The following is a 27,130-nucleotide window of genomic DNA, read 5'->3' as shown; positions in this document are numbered from 1 at the left end:
AGAGCAAAGAGCTCAAATGAGTGACTTTTTTTGCCTTTGGGAGGATGGAAAAAATGTTGATACAGAAGAGGAAGGTAGTAAATACAAATAACATTTAGCTGTTCTGGGGTGGGAGGGTGTGGGTGGAAGCATGGAATCCTTTCAAAAATTCCTTTTTTTTGCAGGCCTGTCTCCCAACAAATTACTGTGTACTTTACAGCTAAGTGTTGTGATTCAAAAAGCATTGTCATATACTGACCTTCATACGTTTTGGTTAAATCAGTGGGAATTTGCACATGATGACTGAGTATATGGTATAGCTCTTAATAGCTTACTTCTGGATGTCCAAATGTTCCTGTTTTGTTTTTTGTTTTTAAAAGCAGTCTTTACTTTATTGAAACATATTAAAGGGTTGGCTTTTTGGATGTATGCCATATTATGTCCTGTTAGAAAAAGAACTTGACTAAAGAATTATGCAAAATGCTTTAATCATTTAAAATCACTTTCAGCCATGTGGAAATGTACAATTAGTTTGGTGTTTTGTGGGAAACTTTCAGTAGTTATGAAGTTAATGGGTTTTTAATGACCCATCCATCATTAAACCCTACAGTATACAGAAGTAACAGAACATTTACCCTATTGCAATTTACCATACATACTGAAATGCTCAGAGACAAACTTGAGGTACAAAACTTGAAGACTAATCAAAACTCCTCTCTAGAGTTTAGGAATGTGCAGATTTGAGGTTTAGTCCAGCTATCTCTGGCAACATCATCACTATCATCTTTGTATGAGAAAATATCATTATGATATTACATAAAATGGAAGACATAACACAATAATGTGGTTAGGCAGTAGTTATATTTTTCCTTTAATGCTTTGTGAAGAAATAAATCTGAAAGAAATAATGACAGGCAAAAATTAGCATTCCATTGAAAAATATTGCAATGAAGTACATTATTCCTATGTAAATAAATTTCCTTGAACAATAATATATTTTTAAAAGGTGAAAATTAAATGTCAATAGTTGGTTCACTGTATAAAAGTGACATCTATAAGAATCTGATGACCTTATGCCCCGCTATCCTACTCACAGCAAAAATATCCTTAAAATCTGCAGCTGTACTAAAAGATGCAAATGTCAAATATATTACTCTGAAGTAAATTAATAATTATTTTTCAGTAACCTACCATAGGAACTATTAAGTGAACAAGTAGCAATGATTTTCTTATATAAAAACTATCAAAAATTGTTGGAGAAAATATGCTGCAGATTGTCAAATTAGCTCTTGTGCAGAAATATCCACCATAAGTTCATTAATTCATTTTTCACTGGAGGACAGCAAAAGGTTCCATAATGCAACCATCACAATCCAATTGATTCCATACTGTACCATTAAACTTTACCCGTAGTTGTACCTTGCAACAATTAAGATTTTTGGTGCTTTGAACTTTCTTGCTGGCTGGACATATAAAAATCTTCAGCAGAAAGACAGCTGTCCCTTAAGTTTAGATGAGTGATCTATGCAAAGGACTGATTCAAAGAAAAAAATAGTTTTAGATGGACTGATATAATGATACGATGAGACATTAGCACTTTTTAAACAGAATCTGTTAAACATTAACTATGTCTTTGTTAGAAATGCAGTAGGGGCTTCAGCGCCCAGATACTGCAAACCAAAGTGTTTGTGAGCAGTCCTGTAGAGTTCAATGGGACGCTTCACATGTGTAAAGTTGCACATGTGTAAGTCTTCCCAACATGAGGCACTGATTCAGCAAGCAAGGGCTTGATCCTGCACCATTCAAGTCAATGGCAGTTCTTCCATTGGGTTGAATGGGAAAAGGATCCAACTTCAAGAAATATACTTTTAAGTATCTGAGTAGTCCCGATGAAGCCAAAGGGACCATGCACATGCTTTAACTAACCATGTGCTTAAGTGCTTTACTGGATTGCAGCCAAAATGCTTAACACTGCTCAAAACTTTTCCATTTGAACTGTTTTTTTGGTGGAAAAACTGGATTTTTGATTAAACTAAAGTGTCTGCTTTCTATGGAAATTTCTATGGAAATTTTATTATTATTTTGAAAAACCCATCACTAAACTAAAATATTTTGTTTTTTTCAAATTAAACGTTTGAAACTTTGAATTCCCACTGAAACATCTAAATTTCCCATGGAAAATTTAAATGAAATTTTTTTTCCCTTTTCACCAAAATTTTCTGTGGGGAACTCTCCCCCCCCCCCTTTTTTTTTTTACCATCTCTATTCAGTATCTTGGAGGATCAAGCCATAGATATCTTATATATTATTAAGACAGCTCCATGGAAATAGTCTAATACCTCACCTGTTTTCTATATTTGGTGCCAAACCATGCCCTGGCCCTTGCATTTGTGCTAAATCTGAAAATAAGTACTGTAATCGCAAATGACCTGCTTCCATTAAAACCTTCTTCAAGTCTACTGGCCTGAGTCTACCAAGTGCTGAGCACCTTTACTCTCATTAAAGTAAATGGGAACTGAGGGCACACAGCTTCTCACCAGAGGCTCTCAGTAACACTACAAGATCAGAACTTATTTCAGCCAATACATTTATAATGGCGTTGTCAGTACTGTAAAGTAAGTCCAAAAACACGTGATAGCAACATAAGAAATGAGGTTATTTGAATTCTTTTCTTTTTAGTAATAAATTCTACACATATAAAATTTGTTAAATCATACTGTACCTCCTGATGATTGAATCTTGGTGTATTATTTTCCTCTAATCTTAAAAGGAAAGGCATATAGTTAAAATATAGTATATTATTAATTTTAAACACCATGGAATGTAATACAATGCAACAGGTTATTCGTTTTCTATATCAACTGAATTTATTATTATCTGCTTGTATAGTGGTCGCATCTAGACCTCCCCAATCAGGGATCAGAGCCCCATGTGTCACAACACAGACACTGTTTTATTAAGTATACAAATATAAGATACTTTATGTAAGTATCTATCTTATATTTTTATACTTAATAAAACAGTGTGTGTGTGTGTGTGTGTGTATGCATGCGTGTGTATGTATATAGTATGTCATATCATTCTCTTGTTATCAAGCAAGAATCTTTAAAGCTAATACATGTTCTCCCTGCCTCAAGTATAAAATTGTGATGGGTTCAGCATAAGATAGACAGAACAGAACTAAATCTGAAATCAAGCATTCACTGTCTTGCTATTGTTGGAATAAAGCACAATTTAAGTAAATACATTCAGAACTATAAAAAACACTAAAACTCTATAAATATATATCACAGCCTCTTAATCCTGTGAGGTGTTTACACTGAATACCACTAAAAACACTGAAAAATTATATTAAAGTTACTCATGAGAGACAAAATACTGCATATCATGGTCAGAAGCAGATTGTTGCTTTATGATTACTACAGTAGGTGGATGGAAATTTAAACAAATGGGAACAATGACCATAGCTACTGTAAATAATTCCTGTAAATGCAATTAAATTGCTCCCTATGCTGGTCAGTCTTACTGAAATAACATATATATTTTAAAAGATTAAAATGAATGGAGAAAGCAATCTACAAGTACCTTTAGGTTCAGTCTTTTTCTGACTGGGAGCCATGGTAGCAGCCTCTGATGGCAGACCAACGTATACACCACCATAGTTCCTTATTTGAAGAGAAATCATGGCTTAGTGTTAATGCTTTCCCATAGACTGCCTACATAAAACAGCCACATTAGAAAGGCCATAGATGGACAAACAGAGGATGCTTTGTAACTACTTTTATAAAAGAATCCCTTGTTTCCAATGTATATTAAGAAGGCTGCAATTTTAAATGTAATGTTTTTATTAAAACTAAGCCCTTGTTTGACAAAAATAAATTTAGGCTGGCCATTGATTTTAAAAAGGAACCTATGCTAGGAAGGGAGCACAGAGCTAATGGGTCCTCAACCAAGTTCGTCATACTTTCCATCAAAACCCAACCTTTTCATGGCAACAAATACCCTCTGACAGACTCTTCTTTCTTACCCGCAAAGTTAGCCAGTGTTTGCCTGATGGGAGATTTAATCTGCTAGTAATGTATGCTATGGAGACAATTTACGCAACTCACTTGCATGATGCACACAAAAAAGGGGGCCATGTGCCCCCCCCCACCATTTAGTAAAAAAGGGCCTGGATCCCCCTCCACACAGCCATGCATGGGGAGGCCTGTCTACATGCAGAAGGCTTATGGGTGCCAAATGCCTCCACAGTCCATCCCCCTCCTCCTGTGAGCCCAATGGAGGGTGTTTCAGGGGTCTGAGATCTGACTGGGAGGATGGGGAAAACACGAGGTGGGCAAGGGGAGGAATGGGTGAGGTGGAACATATATCTTTCTTCTCCCTTCCAGCCCAGGAGAGATTCCTCAGAAATTATAATACAGCCTATAATTATTATGTTATGTATTATCTTTCTGCAGAGCACCCACACCCCAAGCCCAGGGTCCCTAGGGACCTGACTCTAATAAAGCCAGGAGCCACAGTTGGTGTGAAGGCAGAGGTCTTCTGCAGCAATAGTCTTTTTTCCACTGGCAGATCCCTTGAGATCTGCAAGGTTTGGGGGCTGGGCTCAGTGGCCTATTTCGTGAGTAGGCAAAACCCCATCCACAACAAAATGCAAGGGAGGAACTCTACAGAGGGATCCTCGTGGAGATTTCTTCCCCCATATCCCCTCCCTTTGTTTTTTTCTAGGTGTGATTAAGTGGGACTGTTCTTAATGTTTTCTCTGAATACTGTGTGGGTGCCTCAGTTTCCCCTATGCATTTCTTAAGTATCTAGGTGGTGGGATAAGGGTGTATGATTGTTGCAAAGCCCTGGAGGGCCAGTGTGATGCTGTCTGCATAGAGAATGGCCGACACCCTGTCTCCTGGCAACTGATGGCCTGGGCCCCTCACCTGCTGTGTTGGAGAACAAAGAGATCAGGTGGCCTCCTTGCCTGGGAAAGAGACGAAGGCCAGAGGAGGGGCTGGAGGGAGTTTCAGTTTGGAGCTGGCTGGGGAAACAGAGGGAGGCCCAGCACCAAGGTCTGGGCTCCCTAACCCCTAAGATGGACCTGACTGAGGGGTCCTGTTTTCTGTACCTACAAGCTCAGTTTTGGTCTGTGTTCCTGTTGTCTAATAACCCTTCTGTTTTACTGGCTGGCTGAGAGTCATGGTGAATCACAGCAAGTGGGGGGTGCAGGGCCCTGACTCCCCCACACTCCGTGACAACTGGTGATCCTCATTTGATAGCAGAATTCTGTCTGAGCTATTCGAATTAAAGCCATTCCCAGTACAAATCCTACCTCCTTTTGTCATCTTCTGACACCGATTCTTCTGTTCTATAATTTAAAAAAACATATAAAACTCATTAGCAATCAGTTTATTACAATTGCTCCATTCATCTACTGTTTAGTTTCAGTGGGAGGCAGAGGAAGAGAATGATCAATCAGAGTGTAATCTAGAGTTACTGTTCAGTATTTGGTGCCTACCTCACCTACCTATATAAGAGAAAGAAACATTTATTACTTAACAACGTATAATGTGTATAAGAGAACAAGACTTGACAACAGAGTGAACTAGTCTTTCATAAATGTCCAGTCAGAAGATCTTATAGAACCCTTCTGTAAAACAAATGTTAAATTTCTTTGATGCAAAAGAAAAGCTGAATAATCTGATTTGGACTCAGTTATTTAAACCTTATAGCCCAACTTGATTATCATGCACATTGTGTAAAGAGTTGTCACTTTGGATGGGCTATCACCAGCAGGAGAGTGAATTTGTGTGGGGGGGTGGAGGGTGAGAAAACCTGGATTTGTGCTGGAAATGGCCCAACCTGATGATCACTTTAGATAAGCTATTACCAGCAGGACAGTGGGGTGGGAGGAGGTATTGTTTCATATTCTCTGTGTATATATAAAGTCTGCTGCAGTTTCCACGGTATGCATCCGATGAAGTGAGCTGTAGCTCACGAAAGCTCATGCTCAAATAAATTGGTTAGTCTCTAAGGTGCCACAAGTACTCCTTTTCTTTTTGCGAATACAGACTAACACGGCTGTTACTCTGAAACCTATAAATAGACTATGACTTTTATTAGACACTTAGGGCAAGATTATGGCTTGTCTTATGCATCCATAGGGAGTGGGTGGATTTTTGACTCTGCTCATCAGTGTGCTAGCTAGCACAGCTGGTCTGATGTGGAGGGCAGAGTAATCAGTATCAGGTATAGGGTTGGCACAGATTACTTCACCCTTCAACCAGTGTGGAAAACAGAGACTAAACTGTTACTCTCGGAGTTACCATTTAGACCCTGGTCTGCTGCTAGAGCAATAGAACTGTGTGTTGCCCCCTTACTCAGCCCCAGTGATAAATCCACAATCTAGCCCTTAGAAGGCATTTCTGAACTATAGTATTAAAAAGTGGCTTAAAACATTTATCATTACTAATCATTTATTTAAAAATATAAATGTGTTGTCTGTTCAGTCGGCAAAGCACTATCCTGCAATTGTTGCATTAAGCCCATGGGAGTTTCATAGATGGCAGGAAGCGGGATATGGCCTTAAATAGAAACAAAATTTGTTTGGATAGTAAAAATGTTTGGATAGCAATAATTTCCTACCATTTTAATCTTCTTTCCACTCAGCTATCTATTGCCTTGAAGATATACTGTATAATAAGAAGATAAGCTCTCTTCTTCCCCACCAACGGAGCACCAGCAAAGAAGGCAGCAAAATTCAGAACTTCAATCAACTTAGCATATAATTAGCATGGCGTTATGGAATCTCTGATATTACTCTGGCCCAGTTCATCCCCTCCCACAGAAAATCCAGCAGGAGAGGCCGAAGGGGAGGCAGCCTCTGGGAGAATTCTCTCACAAGGATTTCCTGTCTTTTCACACTGTCCTATGGGGGCGGGGGGGGGAGGGACCGCCCCCCACAGAATAAGTCATGGGATACCTCGACCTGGATAGCCAGGGCTGTCTGCATGAAGAACCAGTGCCTCTATACCAGCTATGGTCCCCAACACCTTGGCAAACTAAAACTGCAGTCAAATGGAACCGCACAACCAAAAATTACCCCCAGCCATGGCTGCCCCCAGGAGACTTGTCTAGTGGGTTCCTGGGGATGTATCATCTTTTCTAGTTATCTTCCAAAGGTGGTGGGAACTGTGTACCTCCTTACAACCCTGCCTCAGCCTGCCTATTCCTCTCCCAGCCCACCAAATCTCCCCTAGCTCCCTCAGACAAACCCCAGACTGTTCAGAAGGGACTCTACAAGGTCTGGAGGATAGGAGACAGTGCCACGGAGATGACTAAGGTACCCCCCACAAGTAAGCACAAAAGGAGGAGATGTGCGCAGGTATGGATCCTTTGCCCATATGTCTGCTAGATATCAATTTGTATCTTTTTCTGATAGTCAGCTGGCTGAAGTGAAAGACTCCAGAATCATTGTAAAAGGGGACACTGGCAGTTTTGTGGCCCAACAGCTATTAACTTGCCTGATAGCTTTTCTTGCCCTTAGAAAGGCTTTACACTTTGCTTTTCCCCTGCCACTTAGCCACAGGCCCCAACCAGAAAATAGAGAGCCTAGACAATCCTCCCCAGTTTGCTGATGAATGCCCTTTGCCAGCTGCTTTAGGCGTTGTAAATCAGCTTTTACTGATGGCCCTGCATCTGTTATATTAAAGCAACACATGCCTGCAAACTTCTGGCATAGGTGACCATGGCGTAGAAGCAAATAGTTCACAGCCAGCCTGTTCTGTAGCATACCCTGACGTACTTCCCCTAACTCATGTGAGAGTTGGGTCAGGACGGTTGAGATTAAGTTAATGGCCTTTGCCACCGTGCAGACAAGGGACCGGTTCCTCACCGTCGCCCACAGCTGCTTCTCCACTATATGAGTGCATTGCACCATCGTGCCCTCTGGGGTTGATCAAACTGCGTCTCCTCCGAGGCCCCCGATGAACTCACCGGTGCGCGCTGGGCATCGGTTGTTGCTGCAATCCTCGACCTCCAGAAGGGATCCGGGCAAGGCTAAATTGCAGCCTCGTTGCCCCACATTGGGACGCCAAAAGCTGTTGTCGGCACCCAGTTTGCCGAGAGGCAAAACAACAGCAAGGGGGGTTCGTTACCCGGAGTGCCTCACTCAATAATCACAATGGGGTGGAGAAGCAGAAAAGTTTATTTGCAGCTGCAAACAAGGTACAGGGAGAATAGAATCTCAAATCCTGCACACCAGAGCAGGTCATTACACACACTTTTATATTCCTTAATGCTACTGCACTACACATTAGCCAATTAAAACTTTACACAAATACTCTGCCTTCCTTATATGGGTTACAACAATGTTTATTTCCTGCAACCTCTGACAAGCATTCCTAGCAACTTAAACAACCAGCACATTCTGTCTGGCCTTGTAACTGTCTCTTCTATTATTTTTAGCTTGGCGTCAGCAAACCTTACACTATAAGGCATTATCTGCGGCTGCAACATTGTTTTAAGAGCAAAAGAGCTTACTCAAACCAGCCAGGGCTGAATTCTATTAAGGGGGGTTGAGAAGAAGCCCTTAGGCCTTCAGCAGGGAGACTTCCTCGACCCTTATGGCCTTCCATCCCCTCAGCTTAACTAGTGGCCATACCCTGGGGTCTCCAACATAGGGATATATGGATCTTTTTAACACTGGAGGTTTGGTAATAATTTGTGCATGCAAAAGAAATCAGCCAGAGGGAAGATCAAAGTTGAGAGTCTTAAGGACCCAACTAAATGTGACCTTTCTCAGCAGTGCCTCACCGAGAAACTGATGAATATCAAAACTGAGATGGAGAGTTTCGAAGATCACTGGAAAGTGCTCAAATCGGCTGTTTATGATGCATTTGAGAGAACACTGGGTTTCTCAACCAGGAAGCACCAAGACTGCTTTGACAAGAACGATCAGGAAATCCAAGACTTGATGGACCATAAGCCAAGACCTTCTGTGCTTGGCAGAATGACATCAATTCCAAGCAGAAGTAATACATCTGCCATCAACTCAAAGCTGAGGTTCCAAGGCAAATCCGCAAAATGAAGAACAAGTGGTGGGAGATGATAGAGGGGGAAGCAGCCACTCACTGTTGCATTCTCCTCCGGGGTCCCTTTTGTTAGCACTGTGGGACTTAATACGGCTCCAATTTATTGCACTACATATAGTTATATACTTCTTGCCTTTACAGTTTAAAGACCAACATAATTTTGCATGCCGAAATTTGTGGGTGCAAATATGAGACACACAAGGCCTGATTCTCATTCTGTGCTCAGATATAATGGACAGTAGGGGCTGCTGGGAGCTGGTTACAGCTCTCTGATCCTCAATCACTTGGCCTCAGTGGAAGTTACAGCAGAAAGCTGCCTCCTCTGACTTCTGCCATTGGCATAATTGCCAGATCTTACACCAGAAAGGGATCAGACATAATAGAACTTGGCTCTACTGCATCTCTTCCTGTCCTGCCCCACCATCCACGCCAGATGTGCCCCCGCCTCCTGCTTACACTGGCGATGAGGTGGGCAGCTGGTGTAAAAAGCAGGTAGGGTGCCTTTACCAGTTTTACACAAGGGGAGATTTCCCCCTAAACAGGGGGAATTTCCTAGGGGAAATCTCGAGCTGGTTTAAGTTCATTTCATGCCATGTAATTAGCAAAAGAGGAACCTAGTAGACTGCATCCAGCCCTAGTGTTCAGTGCTGGTCTGCTTTTGTGCCACTACATCTTTCCTCAGAAACTAGCATCTACTGCAAGGAAAATAGGATTATATTTTCAAATTGGTATCTTAGATGGAGAGGCGTTCCATAGCTGTTAGAGGGATTTAACATCAATGCCATGTAACAGCATTCTCCTTTCAGCTAGAAGAAATTCCTCTTCCAGTGAAACTCTTCTTTCCTGGAAACACTCTTGTCATACTGTTATGTTTGGAAAGTACAGTTAAGACTCCTGATATTGGTTCTTTAGTCATCATTTTCCATATTCCATGTCCATTTTCTGACACACACAAGCTGCTATTTTTCAAATAGTATTTGAGTTTAAAATTTCTTGGATTCGCAATACTGCTGTCCATCCATTTTTTCCTTTTCTTAACATTTCTGATTTTATTCATTTGTATCCAGGCGTCAGACTCTCTAAAATTCTCTATTAACGTTCCTTTCATTCAGTCCTCCTCCTGCTCAACCGAGACAATTCATTGCACTGCACTCAAGCTGACAGTTTCAACTCTTTAATTTCTAAATGTTTCTTGGGAGGATGAGACTACTCTTTTGCAACCTTTGTATTTTTGTCCTACATTTTGAAACAGCTTTTAGACCTTGGGTATGTCTACACAGCATTTCCGAGCCCAAGACAGCGAGTCTCTCAGCCCAGGTTGACAGACTTGGGCCCACAGGGCTCGGGCCAGCACTACAAAAATAGTTGCAGAGACAGCACTTTGAAGTTGTGGCTCCAAGTTGAGCCGCAACTTTTAAGCGCCGTCTACACACAGCTATATTCAGAGCACTGGTGTGAACCTTGTTAACTCGCGTCTATTGACCTAGGCTGGGAGGTTCGCTACCATGGGCTCCAAAATGCTGTGTCCTGAATTGTTACTACTGCTTATCTTCATCTGAATTAATCCACATTTCTGTGCATAACCGTCATCACTTTATTTTCCAGTACATAATTTTCCACTATCACTCCTTCATTTAAACTCATTTAGCATTTAATTACTCTCCACATTTTTAGTTTTTCCACACCAATCTTTTAGTTTGTTTTGTGTTATATCTCCCAAACTTCTAGCCACAATTTCTCTCATTATAACCTGGGTCTGGGGCTTTGGTGGGTTTTTTTTGTTTTTGTTATGGGAAATAAAGATCCCATGGCATTTTTCACAGGAGAAGGTGTTTGCTTCTGTGTTCTGGGCCAAAAATTTTCCTTCTCTATTGTGCAATGACCTATGCATTAGTTATTTGCTACTCTCTAATCCAGAGGTGGCTGCTTCACAGTGGTGGTGTCTGTTTAAACTTCTCATTTTCAACTGACTTCAAAATAACTGACTTCTTCTTTTATAACTTAGGCCATTTCCAGTTTAAGGGCTAGGTCATGCTCCCTTTGAAGTCAATAATAAATATCCCATTGTTTTCAAGGATGCTGGATCAGCTCGCAAATGAGCATCTAAAATTACTTTAAGAGATAAAAATGAAAAGTTCCAAAACACAATTTTAAAATGACAGATATTAATACCTAGCTCTTATATAGTGCTTTTCACCAACAGATCTCATAGTGCTTTACAAAGGAGGTTAGTATCATTATCCCCATTTTACATATAGGGAAACTGAGGAACAGGGAAGGATGTGACTTTCCCAAGGTCACCCACTGAAATAATAGCAAAGTTGGGCACAGAACCCATGTCTCCTAAGTCCCACTCCAGTGCCACACCTGCTAGGATACACTGCTTCAGAGTATCTTATGACCCTGATCTAGCAAAGTACTTAAGCATTTGCTTAAGTTTAGCATGTGAGTAGTGCCATTGAATTCAACAAATCAGTCCCACTGGAATTCAATAAGACTACTCAAGCTTGAAGTTAAGAATGTGCTTGAGTGCTTTGCTGGATCAAGACCAATATGATCAAAATAACTATTCTTGTGCCAATAAATTTTAAAAACTTTTATAAATTCTTAGCTAATGAAAGTGAGAAGGTGTCAAAGATTAAGGGTTTTTTTAAATCCATGATTTTAGTTATATTTATCCACTTTGCTCATTTTCACAAAACAAATTTTTTTTTCTAGTATCTTATTTCCCTTTTGAAAATTTGCTGTTAAAGGAAATATTAGAATGACTGATGTAGGACTTTTCTGATTGCCATTACGATAGCCCATTACTGTGGATTTGTTTCTATTATCTGGCTAGAAGGCTCAATCCAGCAAATATTACCCATCCAAGTAGTTCCATTGGCTTCACTATGACTATCTGAATAAATAACGGTTGCAAGAATGGCCCACAGTTTGCTTCAGAATTTAGACTTTCTCTGCTCATCTGATATTTTAATAAGACCTGGTTCTTCCTCTAAGAAAATTCTAAAACTCCTTTCCACGTGGGTTATTTGTCAACATCCAGAATTGTTTCTTTGTACAACTTAAAGCCATTAACAATAACTTTAATCATTGACAAGACAGACTGTAAGTAGCATTAATCCAAGTTATTTTTTTAAAAGTGACAGATGATACATACAAATGAATAGCATTTTCCTCATGTAAGTCATAAGGCACCTGAACTGCAAACACATTCACATTAAGAAAAGGAGGACTAGTGGCACCTTAGAGACTAACCAATTTATTTGAGCATAAGCTTTCGTGAGCTACAGCTCAATGCATCTGATGAAGTGAGCTGTAGCTCACGAAAGCTTATGCTCAAATAAATTGGTTAGTCTCTAAGGTGCCACTAGTCCTCCTTTTCTTTTTGCGCATACAGACTAACATGGCTGCAACTCTGAAACCCGTCACATGCACAGGTATCTTTATGCACTTGAGTAGTCCCACTGAACTCATAATGTTTGCATTTCTGGGGTCCAAAACTAAAGGAAGAGCAAGGCCAACAATTTATTTCTCAAAAAACAGACAAACTCAAATGGACAAACTCTTGAATGAAAAAAACTCATAGGTTCTTATCAAATCCAAATCAGAATATATCCAAATTTAATTAAACTGGCTTAATTAATGTTTGTACAATGCTTTAAAATACATTAAAAGGGCTAAGTGGTAAATGTTATATAATACACCATTTCTGATTTGTAAAGAGACTTATTACTTAACAAAAAATATTCTGCCATTTATGGAAAGTGATTTTTAGGCCTGGTTCTCATTTACACTTAGGACCTTTATACTGCTTTGGCAGTGTAAAAACGGTCTTCAAATGGGTGCAAATTTAATGTATGCACACTTTCAGGCACCTTTATACTGCCAAAGTTGTGTAAAGAGGCCTTAGTGTAAATAAAGACTAGCATCTTTATATATATAAAAATTATTAAAGGCATGGGTCCAGTAGGCTATGTCAAGGGATATTCCCCCATAAACTTGCCCTAAGTAGTCCATTCATTTTCCAATCAGTGACAATGAAAATTTAGAAAATAAGTTACATGTTCAAGTAGATCTTGAAATTACCTATGACATCAGTATTCATCTGTTACATTGTCCATCTTTGGTTCTTGGCTCTGAACTGTGGTAGCAGACACAGAGCTATTGTTATGCATTTATCTACTGTTATTTAGATGTGACGGCAGCACTCATTTCTATACTGGGATTCTTCTACCTACTCAAAGTAGTTTGTCTAAAAAAAACTGAATTAAATTCAAGAATTTTTTTTTACTTAGTAACTTCAATTTTTGTTCAGGTTACTTGGACTCACGGCAAAGCTCAAACTCTAGTAATAAAAGGTTTGTCCCCTGCACCAGAGGGAAGCAAGAGCTAGAGTTTGGGAGGCCTTCTTTTATACCTTCTCTCATTGAAGGAGACATGGTTGAGAGAGGCCACTCCTGCAAATTTTTGCTTGAATGGGTGAATACTTGGCTGTGAGAGGCTACCTCCTGCTTTCCTTTTTCACTGAGGCAGGAGTGAGAGCAAAGGAGGTTCAGGCCTTCTCCACTTCATTGGGAATGTGAAAAAAAAAAAAGCAGTACTGGGTGAGAATGTCCTCAGTGCTTATCACCAAGATTGATGGAGAAGAGAGAAGCTGTCAATTACGATCTTCAACGTGGAGAGGAATTAGGCCGTGAAAAGCAATCCCTTTTTTTCCCTTCAGCGGCAGAGGAGACCTCATCTAGAGCTCAGAATGGGGATGCTGGATGTTTTTGCAGGGCAGTCTGTATGAGGTGCCTGCCAAGTGTCTCTCAAAGAAAGTGAAGTACAGGAGTTGTTCCCTAAATGTCTTACATGGAGTGGGAGAGATGTATATGGGTACTGTATTTCTCACAAAGGGAGAAACGTGCTTTGGGGTGTACCGGTACATGGTAGGGATGAGTAAACACAAGGGGCATGGGCGTGCATGGGAGACAGATGTCTCACAAGTCAGAAAGAAAGGGAGAGTTTTTATTATATAAGTAGAAAGGGGAATTGTCTCTACAGGGGTAAGTGAGCCACCAGCAGTTCCTTCACTCTGATTCTGCTGTCTCTATATGGGTGATGGAAGCAGGCTATCAATAGATGACATCTAGATCAGGGTATGGTGGGTCTAACATATTGGGTAGCAACTGAACCATGTATAACAAAATGAACTATTGTGCTAATGTGCTTATAAATAACCCTCGAGTTACGGTGCTGAAGGTGTACAGACCATTGTACGTACTTACACATCTTTAGCTGTCCCTGCAGTACCTAGAATGAAAAAGAAAATGTGTTTTACTGTCTGATGGTGTGATCATGCTCAAGCTAACCAAAATGACCCTAAAAATCTCTCTACCCTTCTCCCCTCTTGCTCCCACAAACATTCCCCTCACACACAAACCCCAAAAGTAGATGGACACAGTAAAGGAAACTTGTTGTTATCATGATTAGCTACTTTCTCCTTTAACTCTGTCACACTTATACCTCTCTTTCTGGGCCAGATCCTCAGCGGATGTAAATGGATCAAATCCATGATCCTCAGCGGACGTAAATGGATCAAACTACATGCAAAGTTCCAGTGGAGCTGTGTCCATTTACACCAGGTGAGAAGGATATCTGTATTTTTTTTTTTTTACTTTCTGCATAAGCTAAATTGCAATATTCTTCATTTTGGCGCTTTTCCAGTTGTAAGTTGCCACAACTAACTAAGCAATTGTCCTTAAATGTCCATTTATTTTGTGAACATGCTATTTGATTCTGTTACAGACTTGGCACTGTGTATAAAATACTGTGTCATAAAATAAACAAAATTTTATAAAACAACTAGACTGAAATAACTTTAGCATTGGGATACAATCCACCCAAAAACCCCCAGATAGCTACAAAATCAGGTTCTTCCTAATTCAGCTTGTAATTTAAAAAATAAGGGCGGCAAGGGACAAAAATTACAACCTTGCTCTATGGTTCTAAGAGTTGAATTTTCATGACTCCACCACCACATGCTGGGAGAGTGGGAATCACTTAAGGATGACATACTTCTTGGTCCTCCCAAGGTACTAAAAACTGTGTTGTTGTTGCAGGTATGTCATTCAGTTGCACAGTCAGTAAAACATCCCTTCCATGAACTACAAGCACCAGCAAAGGCATTAGAAACCCATTTCACTCCTCCATCTCCTCTCAGGAAAAACTCAAGGGAGCTCAGTCTGAAGAAGCTACAGGTTTAGTCGGAGCCTGAAAGGTTTTGCAGCATTTTTCCCCTAATGCTCTTTGTTGCTTAGAAAACATTTTTTTTCTGGTGTGAAATTGCTGCAAAAACAAATACAGCTCTTCCCTCATTATTGTGGATGGAAGTTGAAGCTAGACAAATTCAGACAGCAAATAAGGCACAAATTGTTAACAATGATAGTAACAAACCATTGAAAGAATTTACCAAGGGTTGTGGTGGATTCTCCGTAACGGACCATTTTAAATACAAGATTAGATATTTTTCTAAAAGTTATGCTCTAGGAATTATTTTGGGGAAGTTCTATGGCCTGTGATATACAGGAGGTCAGACTAGGTGATCACAATGGTCCCTTCTGGCCTTGGAATCTGTGACCTATGAACTGTATGGAAGAATGTGTAGTTTCTGCCCTTGCTTTAAAACTACAATTGAGCAGGCAGGGTTCTGAAGCTTCCCAGAACCAGGCTCCTATATGAACACATGAATATTATACATGTAAGGAAATCCTCTTTCTCCAGCTAAGTCCTGTACTTTTGGATATTAGGAAAAACTTTTTCACTAGGAGGGTGGTGAAGCACTGGAATGCGTTACCTAGGGAGGTGGTGGAATCTCCTTCTGTAATAAATATAAAGGGAAGGGTAAACCCCTTTAAAATCCCTCCTGGCCAGAGAAAAAAATCCTCTCACCTATAAAGGGTTAAGAAGCTAAAGGTAACCTCACTGGCACCTGACCAAAATGACCAATGAGGAGACAAGATACTTTCAAAAGCTGGGAGGAGGGAGAGAAACAAAGGGTCTGCGTGTCTGTCTATATGCTGGTTTCTGCCGGGGATAGACCAGGAATGGAGTCTTAGAACTTTTAGTAAGTAATCTAGCTAGGTATGTGTTAGATTATGATTTCTTTAAATGGCTGAGAAAAAATTGTGCTGAATAGAATAACTATTTCTGTCTGTGTATCTTTTTTGTAACTTAAGGTTTTGCCTAGAGGGGTTCTCTATGTTTTGAATCTAATTACCCTGTAAGGTATCTACCATCCTGATTTTACAGGGGGGATTTCTTTATTTCTATTTACTTCTATTTCCATTAGAAGTCTTCTTGTAAGAAAACTGAATGCTTTTTCATTGTTCTCAGATCCAAGGGTTTGGGTCTGTGGTCACCTATGCAAAGTGGTGAGGCTTTTTATCCAACATTTCCCTGGAAAGGGGGGGTGTAAGTGTTGGGAGGATTGTTCATTGTTCTTAAGATCCAAGGGTCTGGGTCTGTAGTCACCTAGGCAAATTGGTGAGGCTTTTTACCAAACCTTGTCCAGGAAGTGGGGTGCAAGGTTTTGGGAAGTATTTTGGGGGGGAAAGACGTGTCCAAACAGCTCTTCCCCAGTAACCAGTATTTGTTTGGTGGTGGTAGTGGCCAATCCAAGGACAAAGGGTGGAATATTTTGTACCTTGGGGAAGTTTTGACCTAAGCTGGTAAAGAGAAGCTTAGGAGTTTTGTCATGCAGGTCCCCACATCTGTACCCTAGCGTTCAGAGTGGGGAAGGAACCTTGACACCTTCCTTTGAGGTTTTTAAGGTCAGGCTTGACAAAGCCCTGGCAGGGATGATTTAGTTGGGGATTAGTCCTGCTTTGAGCAGGAGGCTGAACTAGATGACCTCCTGAGGTCCCTTCCAACCCTGATATCCTATGATTCTATGTAATTTTGGTTCCACTGTCTATTGCTTAGCAATCCCTCATACTGATACCATCACCAACAAAGATTTAAATTACAGTGCTTGCAGAACAAACTTCCTTTATACTATATTGTTTCCAAGATCCCTTTGGGTCTCCTCACTGTACAAAAGGCCCAACTGTAATACATCACTGGAGAAAACCCTTGGTAAGGTTTTAGGGAACTCCTCGCTTGGGATCTGGATGAGGTCCTCATTTTAAAACTTCATTTAAACTGTTAGTGTTCGGAGGGTTCCCAGCTCTATATGCTGGCGATGACTCACAAATAACCATCATGTTTGAAAAGCCCGCTGTGACAGTTCTCGGGGTACTCAGGATTGTGAGTCACCTTGTTATCCCCTGCCTCCAGCAAGAGGAAGTCTCGCAGAACTGTGGCTGGGTGTTAGCTCCCTAACACTACCAGCCTTTCAGCCACTCCACCACTCTCCTCTGGGCTATGCCAGCCCTAGTTTCATCTTGCAGCTTAACAATACCGCAGTCCCTGAGTCCCTTTGAAGCATTCCCCTGCAATATCCAGCCCCTGACACTGGTTACTGACAGAAATAAGAACATAAGAACGGCCATACTGGGTCAGACCAATGGTCCATCTAGCCCAGTATCCTGTCTTCTGACAGTATCCAGTGCCACATGCTTCAGAGGGAATGAACAGAACAGGACAATTTCAAGTGCTTCATCCCTTATTATCCAGACCCACCTTCTTGCAGTTGGAAGTTTAGGGACACCCAGAGCATAGATTACATCCCTGACCATCTTGGCTAATAGCTGGCTTCATCCTCTATGAATTTATCTAATTCTTTTCTGAAGCCAGTTATTCTTTTGGCATTTACTATACACCCTGGCAATAAGTTCCACAGGTTGACTGTGTGTTATGTGAAGAAATTCTTCCTTATATTGGTTTTAAACCTGCTGCCTGTTAATTTCATCAGGTGACCCTGGTTCTTGTGTTATGCGAAGGTTTAAATAACACCTATTTACTTTCTCCACACCATTCATAATTTTACAGACCACTATCATCTATCTATCCCCCAACCTTTAGTTGTGTTTTTTCTAAGTCCCAATCTTCTTAATATCTCCTTATATGGAAGATGTCACATGCCCCTAATCATTTTTGTTGCCCTTCTCTGTACCTTTTCCAATATATCTTTTTTTAGATGGAAAGTGTGTGTACCCCAGTTTACTAGTTTTACCTTAAACTACCACTTCTGTATAACACACAACACTTGTGAGCACTTATGAAACAAAAGAAGAGAGAGAGTGATGAAAACAAATGGTTACAATACAAAACAAAATAATAAAATGAGCACTAGGATCTACACTTATTAATAGTTACCTTTCCTATCTAATACAGTAGGTTTTCCCCCCAAAGTTCAGTCGGTTGCAGAGCTCGCTGGCTTTACAGGAACAAGGATCCAAACTTTCATGAAAATACTTCTGCTCCTCAAGATCTTTCCACTGTGAATGGATACAGAGTGCCTTGCCCCACTGTGTTATACTGCAACAGTCTTTTGTGTCTATTTATAGACTATTCTATTCTATAATATCCCGCCTGTTGTAATGTTGCGTTTTTACCTCCAAGTGGTTTCGGATTCTTTGCAGTTGTCTCTGATGGTTTTCCATTGAGAGTCTTGGGATGGAGCAAGGCTAGAAAACTGAGCCTTGCATTACATCAACAACTAACCAGGGATGGTGACAGCTCCCAGCTGCTTGAATGGGCATCACCGAGCCATATTATCCTCTGGTGACTAACTTTTACGCCAAGTCCATAAAGCATACTTTCACTATAGTTACATTATTATTTAAATATTTCCTGTAGTTACATCTCACAATGATTCTGAGTCTTGGTAAGTTATGAGCTTTCTGTAGGTACCTTACATATGATCTCTTATTGATAAATACCCTGCCAGACATGTGTTTTGGTGTAGTGAGTTTGTTAGGCCTGAGACAAGAATTGTTCGCAAAGAACAGAGCATCAGTTGCTAAGAGTCCTCTGAGTCACACCTATCTATGTGGCTATACCTAGGGAAAGCACCTCTTTAGTGACTTCTCCCCAGGGGTAAGATACATCCATTTCTCCTTCCAGTCCTGTATGATCACCCTCCAGCATCATGCAGTCTCTGTCTGTCTGGAACTTGGCAGCTCTTGCAGTACAGACAGGTTTCAGAGTAACAGCCGTGTTAGTCTGTCTTCACAAAAAGAAAAGGTGTACTTGTGGCACCTTAGAGACTAACCAATTTATTTGAGCATGAGTTTCGTGAGCTACAGCTCACTTCATCGGAAAGCCCGTTTCCAACTGTGCCCACATATCTATTCAGGGGACACCATCAAAGGGCCTAACAACATCAGCCACACTATCAGAGGCTCGTTCACCTGCACATCCACCAATGTGATATATGCCATCATGTGCCAGCAATGCCCCTCTGCCATGTACATTGGTCAAACTGGACAATCTCTACGAAAAAGAATAAATGGACACAAATCAGATGTCAAGAATTATAACATTCATAAACCAGTCGGAGAACACTTCAATCTCTCTGGTCACGCAATCACAGACATGAAGGTCGCTATCTTACAACAAAAAAACTTCAAATCCAGACTTCAGCGAGAAACTGCTGAATTGGAATTCATTTGCAAATTGGATACTATTAATTTAGGCTTAAATAGAGACTGGGAGTGGCTAAGTCATTATGCAAGGTAGCCTATTTCCCCTTGTTTTTTTCTAACCCCCCCCCCCCCCGACGTTCTGGTTAAACTTGGATTTATGGTGGAAATGGCCCATCTTGATTATCATGCACATTGTAAGGAGAGTGGTCAGTTTGGATGAGCTATTGCCAGCAGGAGAGTGAGTTTGGCGGGGGGGGGTGAGAAAACCTGGATTTGTGTTGGAAATGGCCCACCTTGATTATCATGCACATTGTAGGGAGAGTGGTCGCTTTGGATAAGCTATTACCAGCAGGAGAGTGAGTTTGTGTGTGTGGTTTTTGGAGGGGGGTGGGGGCGGTGAGAATACCTGGATTTGTGCTGGAAATGGCCCATTTTAAAGAGAGTGGTCACTTTGGATGGGCTATTACCAGCAGGAGAGTGAGTTTGTGTGTGGGGCGGGGGGGGTGGAGGGTGAGAAAACCTGGATTTGTGCTGGAAATGGCCCAACTTGCTGATCACTTTAGATAGGCCATTACCAGCAGGAGCGTGGGGTGGGAGGAGGTATTGTTTCATGGTCTCTGTGTATATAATGTATTCTGCAGTTTCCACGGTATGCATCCGATGAAGTGAGCTGTAGCTCACGAAAGCTCATGCTCAAATAAATTGGTTAGTCTCTAAGGTGCCACAAGTACTCCTTTTCTTTTTGCAGTACAGAGTTATCCTACAGTATCGTTTCATTTAGGTTCACATTACCTACTTTTGGGGATCAAACAAAACATGAAGCTCAAGGGAAAACTGGAAAAAACTGTCAAGTGTCATCTGGTTTTGCATCCAAACCACAAATTGGCTCCCCTTCACCTAAAGACAGGGTGCAGGACACCTGGGGCATCACTATGAAGCCACTATTACAAGCACTACACTTCACTACCTAACAACTCTGTGGCTAGTGAAGTCATACAGTTTGGACCCCCTGACCATGTTCATGTTACTCCTCCAGTCTCTCCCAAAACCTCTTCACATGTACTTATGGATTGGGGCCAGCCACATACTTTAACTCCAAGAGAGCAGGAAGTATAAAATTCCCCTGCATGTATTCTCCTTCCTCTGTGCTTCCACCCATACACAGTAGGACCACAGCTGCATTTTACCCCTTCTATGGCTGCAGAAGGAGGAGGGGGAGCAGGATTTCACCTTTAGGAATAATGAGGCACATTCAGATGTTCTGTATGTGCACCCACATTTAAGGCTGCCATTGCCCCCACCATTACTCCCAACAGTGGCAGTGCAAAGATGGGACATTTTAAGAAAATTGCTAGCACAGACAATGCTGGAATGGTGGGACATTCCCTAACATGGGACAAACTTAACAAAGTAATGTTTAAGGACGCATTTCTTACAGGCAAAAAAGAAAAGCCAAGTTGGAGTTTCTAAAATCCATCATATAATAAAAAGGAAAATAGAGATTTGTTAGTAAAAACTCTCTATGGATAATAGGAAAGTTTAAAAATAAACATCCTCTATAACTAAGAGTATGGCTACACTACAGCTTAAATCGATATAAGTTATGTCGCTCAGGGCTGTGAATTAGCCAGCCCCCTGGGTGACAACTTATACCGACATAAGCACGAGTGTGCACAGTGCTATGTCTCTGAGAGAGCTTCTCCCACTGACATAGCTGCCACCACTTGTTGGCAGTGGATTAATTAAATCAACAGGAGAGCTCTCTCCCGTCGGCTTAGAACAGCTACACAGAGTGTACCATACTTCCTAGAGTACCATACCCTAAGATTTAAAACTGCAGGGCTATAAAAAAAGAGGGTGTATACTTCAGTTTACTTGGATCACAGAAATTGCCAAGTTGCAACAGACCAATAATCCATTTAGTCTTGAATCCCGCCTCCAATGCTTGATGCTCGGAAGAAGATTTAAACACCCCATAATATATTTTATTGTGAAATACTATACCTTGGGTGAAAAGAAAAGGGGTACTTGTGGCACCTTAGAGACTAACAAATTTATTTGAGCATAAGCTTTCGTGAGCTACAGCTCACTTCATTGCATGCATACCTTGGGAGGTAATTTTGTTCTTAATCCCACCTATCTATTCATTTACATCCTCCTGACTCATGAGGATTGATAGCTCTTCTAGTGCTATAATAGCTAGCATAAAATGAAGGTGCTATTATTCTATGCATTGGGCAGATGGTATAATTACATATATGCCTTACTCAGACAAAACTCACGTTGTCATCAGTGGCTATTTTACCTAAAGAAGGAAAAGGGTATCGGGCCCATACATGCCTAAGCCTTTTTGTGAAATTTACTGAAATATTAGCTTCTGTAACAGAGTATGACAGAGCATGTTTCAGGTTAATTATATGTCATGCAATGCTAGCTTTGCTGTTCCTGATTGCAGCACAGCCATAACTTTAGTCTTCAAAAATGCAGAGGTACTGTACAAAGCACAAAACTAATTTCTTTGTAAATACAGTGTAATATTTTTATTAGTAATGTGATGGGAATTATTTTTTCTTTATAACTCCAGCATGATGATAGAAAGCTATATCTCTGTCCATTCCTCAAATAAAACAACATTTTATTTTAATTAGATCTACTTTTAAAAGTATGTTTGCCTTTCAGGATTTGTACTCTTTTTATATGATTTTATGGAGAAAATTAAATACTAGGATTCTGATTCTCTTATCACTTATGCCATGTTTACACTAATGCAACTTCATTGACTTCACTGGAGTTATTCCATATGTACATTGGTGTTAGTGAGAGGAGAATCAGGCCTAGATCTGCTTTTCTTTTAGGCTTGTCTATACACACAAGTTCCACTAGTATAAGTTACGTTTATGTCTGTAAACCAATGTATCTAAACTCTCGTGATCAATCTGGGTCCATCCAGAATGGAGTTTTTAACCCATTACTTGATTGCCACTTAACATGAGCTAGCTAACATGTTTGTAAATGCTAGTCTGTTTGTGGTTTACCTGTTTGTATCCTGAAACAAAAGTTTGTGGTGTGTCCAAGCTAGCATTTACAAACAGATTATATAATTTAAGTTAACTGGCAAACAATTTACTTAAATTAAAAAAATTCTATACTAGACAAACCCTCTGTTACACTTGCACCAGTGTTTGCATCTAGTTAAATCAGAAGTGGGATGTGTCCATGCTGCCACTAGCCTGATTTAACTCACATCAGTGAAGTTGTGTCGGTTGTAAAATGGAGTGATTTCTAGCAACTGCAGCCTAGAGAACCAGTGATGGGAGAGAAAGTGTGAAGGAGGCATGGCAGCTCCCACTAATAGATGTAAAATGATACTGGTGCAATTTTTGAGTATAATTAAGGCCTCTGATGTATTCACATTCATTATACTCATTAATATAAACAGGAGTCACACAAGCATTAATGGGATAAAAAAGTTCTAAACAATTAACATATAGTCCAGGGTTTAGTGAGAGGACCAGCAACTACAGCACACAAGTTTAATTACATACAGTTTGGAGAGCATATGACCAACATAATTTACACTCACAAACTACATCTATACTGTAGTGTGGACTACAGGGGTGTGAATTGCAGAGCACACCAAAGTGTGGCAATCTAGCTGCCCCATGTGGATGCTGCTGGAGTGAACTAACAGGTACCTAGTTCATGTTAATGTAGTCCTCTTGCAAACAAAACTATGTTAACCAAACTAGATACCTTTCAGTTTTCACTATCAGCATCCACATGGGGCAGCTAGATTGCCACACTTTCGTGTGCTCTGCAATTCACACTCCTGTAGTCTGCACTGCAGCCTAGTGTAGATAAATCCTCAATCAGACATACCTCTGCAATTCAGGAGAAACTCCATTAAAGTCATTGAAGTTAGATCAATATAAAACTGGTGTAAATGACAAGAGAATCAGGCCCCACATTTCTAGCAGAATCTACCTCTACTTTACTGGGTAGTTTCAAATGATTGTGAATATCCTAATAACAAATAAACAAATAAGAGGGGGAAAGCACTTAAATATATTGCTTAATGTTTACCAAATGCTTTGAAGATGAAAAGTGTTATATAAATGCTCACTATTACTACCATTTTTATCATAGCCCTTTTTTTCACTCCAGCAGCACTGACAAATATCAAATCTATTTTCAAAATAACACAACAAGGTTTGGAGCCAGCTGGATGGATCAGTTAGTAACACACATTAACATGAGGACAACCTCCATGAAGGAACAACTTCTCAGACAAGCAGAATGTACAGGAAGGTGCATGAATTGATTACAGAAGTGGTTTCTTAGTCCTTGAAGGTCCAGGGAAGTGAAGAGGATACAAGTTACATCCCTAGTTACATGTCCACATGTAGCTTTTGACTCCTGCTGCCTATGGCTGCAGGATGTAAATGCTTTTGAGGCCTGAAGAAGTGCTCTGTGTAAGACTGAAAGCTTGTTTCTCACCAACAGAAGTTGTTCCAATAAAAGATATTACCTCACCCACCTTGTCTCTCTAATGCTTTATGGGGCTGATCTAAAGCTCGCTTATGCCAATGGAAAGACTGTCAGTGACTTCAATGGGCTTTTTCAAAAAGAAAAGGAGTACTTTTGGCACCTTAGAGACTAACCAATTTATTAGAGCATAAGCTTTCGTGAGCTACAGCTCACTTCATCAGATGCATATCGTGGAAACTGCAGCAGACTTTATATATACAGAGAGAATATGAACCAATACCTCCTCCCACCCCACTGTCCTGCTGGTAATAGCTTATCTAAAGTGATCATCAGGTGGGCCATTTCCAGCACAAATCCAGGTTTTCTCACCCTCCACCCCCCCACACAAATTCACTCTCCTGCTGGTGATAGCCCATCCAAAGTGACAACTCTTTACACAATGTGCATGACAATCAAGTTGGGCTATTTCCTGCACAAATCCAGGTTTTCTCACATCCCCCCCACCCCCATACACACACAAACTCACTCTCCTGCTATTACTATTACTGGTAATAGCTATTACCAGCAGGAGAGTGAGTTTGTGTGTGTATGGGGGTGGGGGGGATGTGAGAAAACCTGGATTTGTGCAGGAAATAGCCCAACTTGATTGTCATGCACATTGTGTAAAGAGTTGTCACTTTGGATGGGCTATCACCAGCAGGAGAGTGAATTTGTGTGGAGGGTGAGAAAACCTGGATTTGTGCTGGAAATGGCCCACCTGATGATCACTTTAGATAAGCTATTACCAGCAGGACAGTGGGGTGGGAGGAGGTATTGGTTCATATTCTCTCTGTATATATAAAGTCTGCTGCAGTTTCCACGATATGCATCTGATGAAGTGAGCTGTAGCTCACGAAAGCTTATGCTCTAATAAATTGGTTAGTCTCTAAGGTGCCACAAGTACTCCTTTTCTTTTTGCGAATACAGACTAACACGGCTGTTACTCTGAAATGGGCTTTTTGGATCAGGTCCTTTATGAAAGGAAACTGGAACATTGTTAGGGATAAAGATGCCATTCAGAATGAGAAGAACGTAAAGTCAAAGATCCCCAGCCTGACCAATCCACATTCACAGATCCAAAACCAAAAGCTCTGTTGTCTTATAGGTTGGACAAGAAATGCTTGAAGTTCCAGCCACCAAACACAGAAAGCATTTATTACCAAAAATACAGAAATCATAGTTAAAGGGCAGCTGCAAACACTGCTCCTAACAAACATTTACTATTAGTCTCCTTATATTTTTATTACTCTTTAATATCTTACTACTTGATCAAAACTGGCTCAAGTAGGGTATTATTTATTAGCCTAGAAGAATCATTTCCCAGTAAGCTGGATCCTTTTGATGGGATCTTTATACAGCATATTTTGCACAGTATGTTCTGAATTGCTAACATGTGCCTGCTCTAGCTTCAGCATTTTAACAGCTATTTGGAATGGATTTGGGGAGCTTTTAAAACGCAGTAATTAAAAAAATATGTATTTCCCCCTCCAAAAAGATGAAGCCTGCGCGCTGCATCCTGAAGCAGCGGGGGAGAGTCTCTTGTTCAGCGTGAGAGCAGCCCTGGCGAAGTGAAATGTAGTTTCCAGTTCTAGAAACGCCCTGTCGCTTCTTCTTTAAGGAAAGAAAAGCCTCTTCTCCTTGAGTCTGAACCTCGGAACAGCTTCTGGGTCCCTCCTCCCTCCTGCCCCTTCCAGACCCAACCCCTCCGTCCTCGAAACCTACCTGCTGCCCCCAACCCCGCCCCGCCTCCCCACTCCTCCTACCCCCCACCAACCCCTTCTCCTACCCACCCCCCTGTCCCGCGAGTTCCCTCCCGCTCCCCCTGCCCTTGCCCCCGCGCCCCTCTCACCTGGGCTGCCCGCGCCGCTGGCCGTGGAGTTCCCGCAGCCCATGGCCCGGCGGGCGCCACGCGGGGCCGGGGCAGGCGGCAGGAGCCCGGCCGGGGGATGGAGCCAGCGGGGCGGCGGCAGCAGCAGGCTGCCCAGGGATCGCGCTGCGGCGGGCTCGGGAAGGAGGATGCGGGGGTGGGGTTGGGGGGGGGACACACGAGGACTCACCTCCCTGCCCATCGCCTGGGTAACGGCGGAGACCAATCAGCGCTGCCGGCAGCTCGGCGGGCCCGGAGCGGAGCCGGACCCCGCAGGGGGCTAGAGGCAGCGGGCGATGCACCCAGCCCCCGGCCGGCCCAGTTGTCTCCTCCCTGGCAGCCCAGCCACCACCGCCCCCCGCGGGGCACTGTGCCCTGCTCCCAGCTGCAGGGGGCGGGGTGTTTAATGTTCTGCTGGAGTCTTAGTCCTCCGCCCTGGCTGGACCACACAACAGTCCATGATCCAGCTGGGATCCAGTCCCCTCCACTCTCATCCTCACTGCTGCCCTCCGCCGTGCCCACCTCCAGGAGACTACAGACTTTACGGGCAGGGAAGGTGCTGGGTGACAGCCCTGCTCTTCCACCTGTCTGACGGGATGAGGTGAGCCCACCAGGCAGAAGGTTGAAGTTTGTTCAGAGTTTGTGCAAATCTGACAGATGTGTTGCCTTGAAACCCTGCGGATTGCTCACACTTCGCAGTCTCCCAGGGCAGACCTGCCATCATGCACCCTTTGACCATTAAGCCACTATTTGAAGATCAGAGAGGGAGATCTAGCCATCTGCTAATAAAAGCCTTATGGAGAAACAAAACCACAGATTTCTTGGGTACCATGAGAAATCCTGATCCCTTTCCAATTAAAATGTGTCCACTGTAGCATAGGTGATATATGCCTGCCAATCAGCTATCCTCAAGGTAATATATCTGTGCGCAATGTTCTATTTAGACATTTATTCTATGGCCATTGCTATAGTATCTGAGTAATAATGAGCTTGTCTCCTCATCTGAGAGATGTCTTCAGATAGGATGATGTATCCTCACACCTCTGAACACTTTCCCCATTTTTCTAATGTACGCATTGAGAGCTTTTAACTTTGAGATATGA

General features: G+C 41.6%; 1 protein-coding gene across 1 annotated transcript; it reads right to left on the bottom strand.

Annotated features, from left to right (window-relative positions):
* Positions 1 to 470: 470 nt before the first annotated feature.
* On the bottom strand, positions 471 to 27,087 carry C1H12orf75 (chromosome 1 C12orf75 homolog). The gene is made up of 8 exons (XM_073336138.1): positions 27,069 to 27,087; positions 26,218 to 26,412; positions 14,333 to 14,357; positions 5,300 to 5,335; positions 3,565 to 3,644; positions 2,702 to 2,741; positions 1,399 to 1,513; positions 471 to 874 (listed from the first exon to the last, which is right to left on the bottom strand). Exons 1-6 carry the CDS (start codon positions 27,085 to 27,087, stop codon positions 2,737 to 2,739), a joined length of 360 nt encoding a protein of 119 aa, XP_073192239.1. The 3' UTR covers positions 471 to 874; positions 1,399 to 1,513; positions 2,702 to 2,736.
* Between the last annotated feature and the right edge of the window lie 43 nt (positions 27,088 to 27,130).

Source organism: Lepidochelys kempii, chromosome 1, assembly GCF_965140265.1.
Source record: "Lepidochelys kempii isolate rLepKem1 chromosome 1, rLepKem1.hap2, whole genome shotgun sequence".
Lineage (NCBI taxonomy): Eukaryota > Metazoa > Chordata > Testudines > Cheloniidae > Lepidochelys > Lepidochelys kempii.
This window is presented reverse-complemented; position numbering and strand designations above follow the sequence as displayed.